This window comes from Pimephales promelas, chromosome 15, assembly GCF_988280905.1.
Source record: "Pimephales promelas chromosome 15, fPimPro1.hap1.1, whole genome shotgun sequence".
In the NCBI taxonomy this organism is placed as follows: Eukaryota; Metazoa; Chordata; class Actinopteri; order Cypriniformes; family Leuciscidae; genus Pimephales; species Pimephales promelas.
Genome location: NC_142783.1, coordinates 34400596 through 34415462, shown reverse-complemented (window position 1 = coordinate 34415462; position 14867 = coordinate 34400596). Strand labels below are relative to the sequence as shown.

General features: G+C 35.9%; 1 protein-coding gene across 1 annotated transcript in view; it reads left to right on the top strand.

Annotated features, from left to right (window-relative positions):
• The window catches only part of pak6 (p21 (RAC1) activated kinase 6), a 37109-nt gene that overhangs the window by 9278 nt on the left and 12964 nt on the right, over positions 1-14867 (top strand). Inside the window, exon 2 of the mRNA XM_039662921.2 lies at positions 8230-8455. Coding sequence (XP_039518855.2) covers positions 8252-8455 — 204 coding nt within the window. The 5' untranslated portion in view covers positions 8230-8251. The remainder of the gene's footprint in view (positions 1-8229; positions 8456-14867) is intronic.

Sequence of the window (14867 nt, the reverse complement as noted above, 5' to 3'; positions counted from 1 at the left end):
CTCCAGACAAACAATGACACTCAAGACTATCATGTTGCTACAGCTAACATTACAACAACAGCAGATCTTGCTTTTGTGAAATAGCACAACCACTGTTACTTGTGTATTAAGCAGAAGCAACGCAACTTCAGCGTCTGATTTCAGGTCTTCACGCTCGGGTCTCTCCAGTGCTGAAAAGCTTTTCTAATATTAACTAAAGCTCTAGCCTGATCATAACCGTTCTTTTTCCAGTCATATTTCTTGGATCTTTTCTCTTTTGTAATGTCTCTCATCCAGCTCTCTTTCTACAGTCTTTCTTCAAATCTTCCTCTTGCTCACTCTCTCTTCCTCCATCACAAAAGGACACACCCCCTTCTGCTGATTGGCTCACTCTCACCTCCTCCTCCATCATGAGAGGACACACCCCTTCTGCTGATTGGCTCACTCTCACCTCCTCCATCATGAGAGGACACACCCCCATCTGCTGATTGGCTCACTCTCATCTCCTCCTCCATCATGAGAGGACACACCCCCATCTGCTGATTGGCTCACTCTCATCTCCTCCTCCATCATTAGAGGACACACCCCCTTCTGCTGATTGGCTCTTTCTCTCATCCTCAATCTTATTTCTCAGTATTGCACCTTTAAAATGATGCTGCTTACTCTTCCAGTATGTTATGAGATAACAAGACAGATGTTTAAGAGAGATGCATTTGTAAGTTATTCTGTATTACTTTAATTCTGAATGTTCAATCAAAAATAATAAGAGGAACCAAATTGACCATGACAGAGCTAGTATATATTTATTATTTATGTGTTTTAAAGCAGCTGTGAGAGGACTTACACTCACGCATATGGCAGAGACTGTGCGTTCAAGCTGTACATTATATGCATTCCCACGACCTTGGTGAGGCTTTGTTCTGGCGTTTGAGCCACAGAGAGGACACTGTACACAAACTATAATGAATCTGACGCAGGATTCAGCGTACTGCACTGCAGGCACAAACACAAGTAGAGACTTTCATCATCTCAAACATGCAGCCTGTGATGATTTTCCTCTATTGACAAACACAAAAAGAGGATTAGCTCGTGTCTCACCCCCACAGTGAAAAACCTGACACAATTATTGCATAAATGCAGAGCGCTCGTCCAAAATTGGATCGGTGAAGAGGCGTTTGTTGTGTGTGTAACGCTGTTGACATAAATTAATAAAACACTCAAATCCATGAGCACATCTTATCTTTGCATCCTCGTGCATTCACATGCAGATTTACATGCACTTAGAACAGATAATCTGGAAACATGACATAGATTTAGCATGTTATTAAATGTACAAATGTTAATGTATTTGGTCTTGCCGGTTTACATCTGCTGCGGTTGATTGAGCAAGTGTGGATTTCTGCTAATAGATACTAGGGACGGGCATTTTTGTCAATTTCTCATTTCGTTTATTGACAGGTTTTAAAAAAACGAGTTCTCGAGTCCGTCATGAAAATGTTACGAAAATTAATGTTGACAAATAAAAATACGTCTATGAAAACATGAACGTATGACTAGAAAAAATAACACTGCTAGATTATGATGCGTCAAAGTTATCAAAAAAAGAAATATCTATAAGGAATAGTCGCTTGAGATAAAGCTGAAGAGTAAACGATCTCCGGTAAACTGAAGCCGTTCTATGACACGTCCTATCAGATTTAATAATCAGATGGCCTAAACACATAACATAAACGTAACATTACAACTCGCATTTTACAAAAGGACTTGAGCGAGCTAAAGGCAGACTGATCTCATGAAATGGTAATGGGTTTTTTTTTAAAAAGTGAACTACTCCTTTAAGACTTTTTTACATGTTGAGCAAGCATTGGCCAATCAGCTTGTGCCGTGCGGTAATGATGTGATTGCATGTAATGGACCGATCATCTAGAGTTTCATGACTGAACTGAATGTTAAAATGATCTTTTAAAATCTGCATGCAGTAATCATGAACAACTGCAAAAGAATGCATGGAAATGCATTGGTTAAATAGTAAGGATATTCATTTCTAAGTGATAGTGGTGGGACAAATGTTGCACAGTACAAAGCCAAAAGCACCATGAAAAAAAAAGTAATGGAAATGCATTGGTAAAATAGTAAGAATATGAATTATATATCTTATAAGTGATTCTGCAAGGACAAATGTTGCACTATGATACAAAAACACTAAAGAAATGCATCATACTTATATTTTGCATGGCGTACAAAAAGCCCCTATGGTTCAATGCCTCATTGTGTGTCATCACAGAAAGCTGAACATCAGCATAGCCGAGAGTGTTCTCAATGATAATGGATTATATTACCTGAGGGCAACACAAATGGACCTTAAATTGAGACTTGTGGTACACTCAGAGGGTTTTATGCTCTCGAACATGCACAAAAATGTGAAGTGCATCCCTGGGCATGAATAAGAACCTGAAAATAATCTATCTTTAAGAACAAATTTGACTTTTTCCAAGCGCATAAACACAATTTAAAAAAAGGGGGTTAAAGCCGAGCCTCGGGTCCAGCCTCCTCCAAGGACGGCAAGCCAAGTTAGTTTACTATTAAAGGGGCGGTTCATGATTTTGACCATCGGGCCTCATTTCCAAGTGAGCCTGTGTGCTATTTATCAGTAGAGACAGTTTTCAAAAATGTTCATCCAGTCGTTCCAGTTGCATAGTTCGCCGGTGCTAGGCTAGTGCGAGTCAAGGGTAACTGCTAGCCTGCTATTAAAAACAGTTTTACCCACTCCACAGTTCACCAAAAGCAAATCAAATATAACGCCAGACTATCGATGTAAATGTCTGTTGAGAGAATAATGTTCGATTCAAACTACCCTTTCATCGCATTGCTATAGTTCTACTTTGTTCCCGGTATTTATTAGCAGTCTACAGCAGCGGCGGAGTGATATTAAGTTACCTAGGCAACCGAGAGAGAGAGAGAGTAAGGTAGAGAGAGGTAGTGAGAAAGAAAGGTAGAGAGAGAGAGAGAGAGTAAGGTAGAGAGAGGTAGTGAGAAAGAAAGGTAGAGAGAGAGAGAGAGAGAGTAAGGTAGAGAGAGGTAGTGAGAGAGAAAGGTAGAGAGAGAGAGAGAGAGAGAGAGAGTAAGGTAGAGAGAGGTAGTGAGAAAGAAAGGTAGAGAGAGAGAGAGAGAGAGAGTAAGGTAGAGAGAGGTAGTGAGAGAGAAAGGTAGAGCGAGAGAGAGAGAGAGTAAGGTAGAGAGAGGTAGTGAGAAAGAAAGGTAGAGAGAGAGAGAGGTAGTGTGAGAGAGAGAGAGTAAGGTAGAGAGACTATAACACTATTGTATCACACTAGCACCCAGATACATTGATGCTTGTCACAAAAAGAGAGAGTGGACGACCAATCAGTGATGCGCCAACACACACACACACACCACACACTCATACACATTGTTTTTCTAAATTCTTCACAGAATTTTTAAATGTTCATATTTCTTTAGTTCTATTTTATTTATTTTACACTGTTAATTTGTACAATCAATTTAATTTGTACATTTAGATTTACTATTTTAATGTCTTTATAATTATTCTATGTATTCCAAGCTTTGGCAATATTGTATGATGTACAGTCATGCCAATAAAGCAATTTTTGAATTTGAACTTAGAGAGAGGTAGAGAGAGAGAGAGAGAGAGAGAGAGTAAGGTAGTGAGATGTAGAGAGAGAAAGGTAGTGAGAGAGAGGTAGAGAGGGGTAGTGCAGGTTGTGCCCGACTGTAGTGCGCTTCGGTCCTGTGTTTACTTGTCGGCGCAGGACTACTAACCGGAGCAAAGTAAAATTCCGCCGCTGCTGAGAAACTAGTTCCTGTAAATGTATTGTGATCATTAATGCAAGAATACTTTGATTTCAAACAGTTTTCTCTCAACAGACATTTACATCGATAGTCTACACTCTCAGAAAAAAAGGTACAAAAGCTGTCACTGGGGCTGTACCTTTTCAACAGTACCTAAAGGGTGCATATTTGTACCTAAATGGTACATATTAGCACCTAAAATGTACATAATAGCACCTAAAATGTACATTAGCACCTAAATGTCCATATTAGCACCTAAAATGTACATTAGCACCTAAATGTACATAATAGCACCTAAAATGTACATTAGCACCTAAATGTCCATATTAGCACCTAAAATGTACATAATAGCACCTAAAATGTGCATATTAGCACCTAAAATGTACATAATTGCACCTAAAATGTTCATAATAGCACCTAAAATGTACATAATAGCACCTAAAATGTACATTAGCACCTAAATGTCCATATTAGCACCTAAAATGTACATAATAGCACCTAAAATAAACATTTTAGCACCTAAATGTCCATATTAGCACCTAAAATGTACATAATAGCACCTAAAATGTGCATATTAGCACCTAAAATGTACATAATTGCACCTAAAATGTACATTAGCACCTAAATGTCCATATTACCACCTAAAATGTACATAATAGCACCTAAAATAAACATTTTAGCACCTAAATGTCCATATTAGCACCTAAAATGTGCATATTAGCACCTAAAATGTAGATAATTGCACCTAAAATGTACATATTAGTAGCCTACCTAAAATGGACAAAAGTTTTCCCTTTTGAAAAGGTACAGCCCCAGTGACGGCTTTTGTGCCTTTTTTTCTGAAAGTGTAGCGTTATAGTTGATTTGCTTTTGGTGAACTGTGGAGTGGGTAAAACTGTTTTTAATGGCAGGCTAGCAGTTACCGTTGACTCGCGCTAGCCTAGCACCAGCGAACTATATAAATGGAAAGACTGGATGACAGTTTTTAAAACTCTCTCCACTGATAAATAACACACAGGCTCACTTGGAAATGAGGCCAAAGGCTGAATGGACTATAGCAAACTAGTGAAACTTCTCTCTTTTCTATTACATCAGACAGATAATACGAGTTTTCTGTCCTCAACCTGCAGTGATTTGGACTGAATGCACACATTATATTTTCCCAGTTGAAACTTCAGGTCACTCCGTCCAGCCACTGCTCCATTTCAATTGCTGTCATCATATCAAATCTGGATTAAATGCTGTGACAGTGAAAACGGATTAGTCTTTTTGAAAGCTGATATTGCTGCTTTAGCCGCAGTATTTAAATGGATTATGATCCACATGGGATAAAGTCCTGGACAATATTAAGATAGATCAACAAATGCTTACAATGTGCTTTTCCTTAGATTAATGGATGAAGTAAGGCTGACAACAGCTTTTAATAATGAAATCTGATTTACCATTAATACCAAAGGACATGCATCTGATTGGAGTTGAGTGTGTCATTGAGAACGTTTTGAAACACTACAAATGTTTCTACAAAAATCCCAATCTGATGCATCTCAGATAACAGCGAACGTTCTCAGAGCTTTCCGGCAAAGTTCTCTTAAAGTTCTGCGCAAACATTTTTCTAGTAACTTCAACAGAAAGTTTAAAGTAACACTAGGTAACTTTTGCTCTCGGGGTCCCCCTACAGTTGGGAAACAGTATTGTCCTCTACTTCTGTAGTCTTTAAATCTCGACAAACTAAAAGACGTAAATGACATTTGTATGTATTCTAAATAAAAGATATAGATTATAATGAATGTCAGCTTGCTTATTTCGCTCAAGATAACTCTGCGATGCTGTTTGCGAATGTTCGTTGGAACGATGGTTTCGGGAAACACACCCCTGAGCAAAGTTTCCAGAGTGTTCGAACTTCGTTTTGGCTTGATGTTGTTAAAAATGACGTCACACCAGTTCATTCTTTGATTTCACGCAAAGTATATCTGGGCCTTTAATTTGACGTTTGTCTTACTTTTTTTTTTTGCATGTTACTCCTTATAACAATTCCATGTTTTCAGAATGTTCCCTTTATTATTCCATAACCAATAAAGAACTGGATGTTATACGTTTTTACAACTTAAATTAGCTAAACAATCTTTTGTTCCCGAATGTTAGTCTGGCTGAGGTTTCAAAAGCTACAGTTTTGATTTTGGATTACATGACCATTAGCAGCAAATACAAAACCAAATCCATTTATAGAGACCACAGACTGCCATGTGTATGGAAGCTTGTTTTCACCACAGACTGAAAAATTAAAAAAGGTAATTGTGACTTTTTATCTCATATATCTGACTTTATTTCTCACAATTGCGAGATATAAAGTCAGAATTGTGTGATATAAAGTCAGAATTAATTGATATAAAGTCGCAATTGTAGGTTATAAAGTCAGAATTGCGTGATATAAAGTCAGAATTAATTGATATAAAGTTGCAATTGCAGGTTATAAAGTCAGAATTGCATGATGTAAATTCGTAATTGCGAGATATAAAGTCAGAATTGCGTGATATAAAGCCTGAATTGCGAGATATAAAGTCAGAATTGCGTGATATAAAGCCTGAATTGCGAGATATAAAGTCTGAATTAATTGATATAAAGTCGCAATTGCAAGTTATAAAGTCAGAATTGCAAGATATAGTCAGAATTGCGAAATGTAAACTATTCTTAGAATTGGCCTTTTTATAATTTATATCACAATTCTGAGAAAAGATGTAATACAGAGTTTACATCAAAATTTCGAGATAAAAAGTCAGAATTGTGAGATAAAAAGTCTCAATTATGTCTTTTTTTCTCGCAATTGCGACTTTATTTCTTAGAATTGCGACTGTTATATCCCGCAATTGTGACTTTATTTCTCATAATTGTGACTTTATTTCTCATAATTGCAACTTTATATCCCGCAATTGCGACTTTATTTCTCATAATTGCGACTTTTATATCACAGTGAGAGAGAGAGTGTGAGGGAGAGAGTGTGTGCGAGAGAGGGAGGGAACGCGCGCGAGGGAGAGAAAACCCGCGCGCGAGAGTGAGAAAGAAAACGCGAGCGCGGGTTGAGAGAGAGAAAACCCGCGCGCGAGAGTGAGAGTGAGAGAGAGAGAGAGAGAGAGAGAGAGAGAGAGAGAGAGAGAGAGAGAGAGCGAGAGAGGGAGAGGTCATTCAGTGTGACGGGACGGAGCTCAGCTTCTTTCTGTTCTTTTATCAAGTTAATGCTTTTTGAACCCAAAGGGACGGGCCAGAGGCCTTCAGCGTTCCCTGACTGTCATTTAAAGGGCAGGCAGAATGAGTAAGCCCTAATTGAGCAGATATACTTCATTTCACATGCGAGTATACACACACACACACACGGCTGCCGATAGCGCTGTTCCCAAATACATAATAGCCTTGGATGCACAGGAGGAGCCGACAGAAGAAGATGCGCATGTCAGAGACAGTGTTCTCTTTGCTGATTAAAAACGCTGACAGTGAATCAGTAGATATGTCTGTGTTGGACTTTCTATTTTAAGAACACAGATGACTTTAAGGCAATGCAACACATTTAGCCGGCTTTCATGCAACAAAAGGAACAAAAATAGAAATGTATAAAATAATATTCTTTTGGATAGTGTTGCTCATTTTAATTGGAAAAACAACCCGATACATTTAACTTTCAATACATTATAATCATAAATTAATAATCATTCAGTGACATGTATGCATATAAAGTACCATACTGTATTATGCAATTATGTAATCATGGTATCACTGTTGTTTTCTTCAGAGTTTGGATCCAAAATTCTGGCAAATGATAGAATAATGTATAGTGATTTGCATCTATATTCATTTTAGTATATAGTATATGGTAGCATTCCAATTTTTCCCCATTGTAATACATTATATATTGTAATAAATATAAATATATTATAAATATATTTATAGGAATATATTTAAATATATTTAAAGGAATCAGCAAATATAAACAATTATTGAAGTTGGTTGTTGTGATGTGTTTTAATGCATTATATTTTCGGTGGAACAACACATAAAAGTATTATAATGTATTCTAATTATAAAACACCTTTTGTAAGTAACTTGACTTAATAAAGAGTGTATCGATTACAGCGTTACTGTTAAAATGTGAGTCATTGAATCATTCAATCAAGATATTTGTTCAAAAACGCTGATTCATCCAGTCTTTATGAGTGACTCATTGAATCATTCATCATGCAAATTAATTTTTAATAGATTGCAGAACTTCACATTTTGTCAGAACCTCTTGTTTTGTTTAGTTGTCTGTTCAGAATCGTGATGATCTCTATTTTAAACAAAAAAATCGTGATTCTCAATTTCTCCAGAATAATGCAGCTCTAGAGTCAACTAATCAGTTGTGATCTTTTCCTTCATATTTCTGTGTTTCGAAAGGTCTCTGCTGTAGTATCCGACAATGTTTCGCAAAAAGAAGAAGAAGAGGCCGGAGATTTCGGCACCGAAGAACTTTGAGCACCGCGTTCATACGTCGTTCGACGCGAAGCGAGGGGTGTTCGTCGGCCTTCCCACACAATGGCAGAGTCTCATAGAAAACCTCCGGAGACCCAAACCCATGGTGGACCCGTCCAGGATAACACCGGTGGAGCTCAAACCAAAGAAGGTCAGGATTACATCCCACAATGCCATGATAGACCATTTCAGTTCACTTTATTTGATTGGAAAACCATCCGTACCGCCTCAGCAACTGCATAGGAAAACATTCAGATGTGTGTATAACTCTTCAACTATTGTTTTAAAAATAGGTCCTAAGTAACACTACTTTGTTTTGTCAATTTGAATTGGTTCGTCACTAAATGCAAAAAATCAGAACTTTTCTCGCAATGGTTGATATTGTAATTAAGGCTGTGCAAAAATTAATTGCGATTAATCGCATCCAAAATAAAAGTCTGTGCATGTTTATAATATATTTGTGTGTGCTGTATATAATTATTTTGTATATATAAAATATTTATATTTATATAATATAGATTATGTATTTATATATATAGAATTTAAGCGCAAATAATTCTTAAATATATACATGCATGCATAGGTATTTATATATACAAAATAATTATATACAGCACACACATATATTATATAAACACAGACTTTTATTTTGGATGCAATTAATCGCAATTAATTTTTGCACAGCTCTAATTGTAATAAATAATTATATTTTCTGATTCTTGTTATATCTGAAATTGGTTGTTTGAAAGTGTGATGTTTTTATGCATCATAATTTCTGTGTAAAAACGAACATTATAAAATCACCTTTTGTATAGTCTCAGCCTCAGACGTCACGCCCGTCAGTCTGAAGGTCTGGCTACGCGAGACTACCTTTTGTAAGTAACTTGACTCTTCTAATGGCGATTGTATCGATTACAGCGTTACACCAGAATATTTTCTAGAAATAAAAATTTCAGATACAGCATACTCATTTTTCATCGATTCTTGCACCAAACAACACAACAAGATGACATTTAATAATAATAATAATAATAATACAAATTTAAGCTCCTTATTATGTAGCCGAATCTGTGCTGGTTTGTATTAGCGCCGTGACATAGGCTCGAAATTGGTCTATAACAGAAACTGCTTAATTTTTTGTGCTGCAATGCATGCTGGGAACCCACTCAGCAATATTTATCAGCTTAAAAACTCTTTATTAAAGGAGTAGTTCACTTTAGATTAAAAACTTTTGCTGATAATTTACTCGCCCCCATGTCATCCAAGATGTCCATGTCTTTCTTTCTTCAGTCGAAAAGAAATTAAGGTTTTTGATGAAAACATTCCAGTATTTTCTCCATATAATGGACTTCAATGGGGTCCAAACGGTTCAAGGTCCAAATGAGAGTTTCAGTGCAAACTGTTCAAAGGGCTTTAAACGATTCCAGACGATGAATAAGGGTCTTATCAAGCGAAACGATCGCTCATTTCAAAAATAAATACAAAAGTTTAAGTTTTATAAGCTCAAATGCTCGCCTTGCTCTGTTCTATGATGCGCGTTCGTGACTCTCCTGCTCGAATTATTTATTTTATTTTTGAAATGTATTTTTGTATTTATTTTTTAAACAACCACTCGTTTCGCTTGATAAGACCCTTATTCATCGTCTTGAATCGTTTAAAGCCCTTTGAAGCTGCACTGAAACTCTCATTTGGACCTTGAACCGTTTGGTCCCCATTGAAGTCCATTATATGGAGAAAAATCCTGGAATGTTTTCATCAAAAACCTTAATTTCTTTTTGACTGAAGAAAGAAAGACGTGGACATCTTGGATGACATGGGGGTGAGTAAATTATCAAAAGTTTTTTTTAAAAGTGAACTACTCCTTTAAGAGACTAACAGTTGTTAAGCACATGACCTGTATATGCATGATTATTCCAGCACGTTTAATCTCAACACCCTCCTCAATCTATTCGTTGGCTCCAGTTTTGGCTTTTGGCTCACTTGAATTTAAGTAGAGATGCAGGTCTTAATCTAATTCCAGAGACTTTCTTTCCAGACACACTTTTCCAGCGGTGCGTTTCCCCTCGAGGGAAGGTAATGGCGCTCAGAAACACATGTTTTTTCCTCTGTCACACTGGCTTCTTATCTATCACAGGCCTCAACTAACAGCCCTGCTGTGAACACCGACTCAGAGCGCCGAATCCTCGAAGGGAGAAAAGATTTATTACCTCACGCTGGCAATTAATAATGATGCATGCGGGCCGCCATCACAGCGAGACTCGGGCGGAAAAACTGCAACTACGAGCAAAAGAGCCGAGCTCTCCGACTTCTGTGCATGAACATATGCTTACATACAGAATCACTTCATCTCAGAGTGTTTGATGGTACAGTCAGAATGAATCATTTTCAATCATTCTTAAACCTTGTGCATCAATTAAAAAAAGTTACACATAGGTAAAAAAATGTCAAAAAACTGTCATAAAAATGTGACGCTTTGGGTATCATTTTAAAGAAGACCCTTTGCAGATTATTGCTGAAGTAAAAAAATAATAATAAGTTATTTATAAAAAATATTTTATATAAAATATATATTTTATAAATCAGGTCGAACTCAAAACTGCAATAAAATCAAAGCCATAAATCTAAATAGGTTGTGTTCCAAATTTGAGGATGATATCTCAAAAAATGAGCTTTGGGTAACAGTTTGTTTGGGCGTAGTAACATATTTTCCCCATTGGGTGGCAGCAAAAGCCCACTGGAGCTCACAGTGATTGGATTTGAATTTGCAGTTTTTCTCTCTCAGTATTACAAACACACACATGCACACACACACACATATTTTTTATAACACACATACTAACCACACTCTGACATCCATACCAACACACCCACACAAATATCGTTGCATAATTTATCCAGTTGACTCTATAATATGCCGAACCAGAAAACAGGAATAAAGCGATATTTGTTTTATAGCCCAAACTTAAAAAAAAAAAAATGGCACCATCTGATAAAAAATAGTCAAAAATAAAATTTTGAAGCCTTGCCATGAGAATGAAAGCCTCTTAACAAAGACTGCATGGCAGTTTTAATGGATTTCAATGGGGACATTTTTGTCCAAAAGGTGCTGAGAGGGAGTATTTTTTTGTACCTAATGCAAAAAATATTTTTTTAAGAAAATGACGGTGAAATAGTAAAATTCCAATAAAAATACACACCTGTGCCAAGTTTTTTGCAGTTAGCTTTAACACAGGCAAAGTGATCAAAAAAACACAACTGAAAAGGACAAAAATGTCCATAAGGATGCACAAGGGTTAAGTCCCCCTGTGGTGAAAATCCAGCTTTTAATGTTGTTTGTGTGTCTATGTGGTGTTTTTAATCTGCTTAAAGTCAAACCATGTGTAAATTCAATGAGTATTTCCTCCTTAAAACTGCAGCGAACCAAAGACAGTCTCAAAAACACGCTTTGGTGTTTCTGACGTCACAAACGTCCTTGTAACCAATCAGATCAACGTATGATCGTGAATGAGAGTGAATGAGTGGAGGCGGGGCTCATTTGCATATTCATAGAACCACACATGCCAAATGAGGCAAGGGTGTCGAGTTACATTCAAGACATTTTAAGGCATGACGGAAAAAACCTTTAAATATGTAACTTTGGTGATCAAAGATGAGTTTTAAGGGATGAAATGATCGACTACAGGGAGAATTTGAGATATTAACTCGTAAACAAAAACAAATATGGGGCCAATGGGGTAAAAATAAATCAAGTCTTCACTTTTTAATCTTTATGTTTATGTGCACTGGAAAACAAGACAAAAACAGTAAAGCTCATGTTATAAAATGGGCTCTGCACCTTCATTTCATTTGTAGACGTTGTTAGCCATCAGTTGTCCTTTCTCTTCTCTTTCTCTCTCCGTCTGTTGATGAATGTGCGCCCTGAGCTCGTGTCACTCCTGTCAAACCTCTGTGAATAAAGCACATGACAGCTGTCAGTAAATACTGCACATATAAAACACAGACGCTTGAATGTCATGTCTTTTCTTAGAAGTATAATAAGCTTTGTGTGCGCTGTCCTCAGTATGTCATTGTTAGGACGCCATGTCATTTGTGCCTGCCTTTGTTATAAAGTGTTTTTGTTTTGTTATTCTTTTTTTTTTTTTGTCATTATAATAAAAAAATGAGTTGCAAAAATGTCATTTCTGCAAACCGGACAGACAAATGGATATAATTAGTATTTTTTCCTTTGACACTTTTTTGATGTTCACATTCGTCACAGCTTGTGTTCAAAATGTTTTTACTTTGCTTTGGTCTTAATTATGTCCATCATTTAGAAATGACATTTTTGCAGCTCTTTCTTTAATAAAACAGCAACAAAACCAGCATCGGGTTACGTAATCAGATTACCTTATCAATTGAGTAATAAAGTAACACATTGCTTTTGAATTTACGACAAAATATCGTAACGTAAATTACTTTGTTTTCCTATTTAATGATTGACAGCTCTCTTGTCATCATGTTGAGAGAAATCAGAGGCGTTGTGGAAAAACATTATGGTTATTGCAGTTTTAGACTATGACTTTACATTACAAAACATTTATATACCTGCTTTAGGTGCCTGTGAAAACGGGTTTCAAAGTGCAAGATTTGGAAAACGGTCTCTGTGTAAGCAAACATGCAGCAATTAAGTAGGTTAAATATACTTTATGTACTTAATCTCACTTTATTTACCAGTGTCTTTGCTGCTGATATTGAAGATCCAATTGAATAAGCAAAAATGACATCAAATTCGTGTTCCATGTGCTTCTCCTGTGCCCTACTCTCTCTTCTGTGACCCAGAGTGGCAGCACAGCTGAAAGGTTTGTTTGAGCGGCGCCCTCTGCTGTACAGGTGTGAATCTACATTTCCTTCAGCTTCAGACTTCATTTTACTTTTTTTACTTGAAGAAAAAAATCTACACTGTTTTTCAGAATTAACGAGTTAATTTTTCATGAAAAAAAATTGCTCTGTTTTTCTGAATTAACGAGTTAATTTTTCATGGATTTTTTTTTGCTGTGTTTTTCTGAATTAATGAGTTAATTTTTCATGAGGAAAAAAATATTTTGCTCTGTTTTTCTGAATTAACGAGTTAATTTTTCATGGATTTTTTTTTTGCTCTGTTTTTCTGAATTAACGAGTTAATTTTTCATGGATTTTTTTTTTTTGCTCTGTTTTTCTGAATTAACGAGTTAATTTTTCATGGATTTTTTTTTTTGCTCTGTTTTTCTGAATTAACGAGTTAATTTTTCATGGATTTTTTTTTGCTGTGTTTTTCTGAATTAATGAGTTAGTTTTTCATGAGGAAAAAAATATTTTGCTCTGTTTTTCTGAATTAACGAGTTAATTTTTCATGGATTTTTTTTTTGCTCTGTTTTTCTGAATTAACTCGTTTAATGAGTTTAATTAACTCGTTAATTCAGAAAAACAGAGCAAAAATTTTTTTTCTCATGAAAAACTAACTCATTAATTCAGAAAAACAGAGCAAAAACTTTTTTTCTCATGAAAAATTAACTCATTCATTCAGAAAAACAGAGCAAAAAAAAAAATTTCTCATGAAAAATTAACTCGTTAATTCAGAAAAACCGAGTAGATTTTTTTTCTTCAAGTGAATCCAATACGCCTCCGTAGGTGTGAAAGGACCTTTACATTTGTAAATATAACACCAGGCACAAGAAGAGTTTCTCAGGCCATCAACCACATAAACGGTTAAATGGGCAATAACCATGTGCAATACACAACACCATTTACACTTATATTTATTTGGCATACCTCTTAATCACATTCCCTTGCATCTGTATATAACAAATATTTTTTTGTATATAATTTTGTGTATTTGTATATAAACGTATTTTTATGTTTTGTCATTCTGTCAAATTCCTTGTGTGTGTAAGCATACTTAGCAATAAAGCTCTTATTTAGATTAAAAAACAAACAAGCTAACGTAACGTAACCCTGCTTTCCATAAAAAAATATCTAAGTAACCTAATTATTTACTTTGTAGGGAGTAACACAATATTGTAACGCATTACCTTTAAAGTCCCCATATAGCCAATCATTTTATCCCTTAAAACTCATCTTTGATCACCAAAATGACATAATTAAACGTTTTTTTCCTTCAAAAAAAATTATTCGTGCCTTAAAATGTCTTGAATGTAACTCGACACCCTTGCTTCATTTAGTATGCACGGTTCTATGAATATGTAAATGAGCCCCGCCCCCACTCACTCGCTTGACGATCACACGTTGATCTGATTGGTTACAAGGTCGTTTGTGACGATTTCAAACCGTGTTTTTGGTTCACTGCAGTTTTATGCAGGAAATACTGTCGACTTATGAACGTACACATGGTTTGTTTTATTAAAAACACTACATAGACACATGAACAACATTAAAAGCTTGATTTTCACCACAGGGGGACTTCAAAAGTAACTTTCCCCAACACTGAACAAAAAAAACCAAAAACACTTTCTAACAATCATGTACTAATAAGCAGATATACATTAATATAATCTGTAAATGAGGACAAAATCGTCAAAAATGAACGA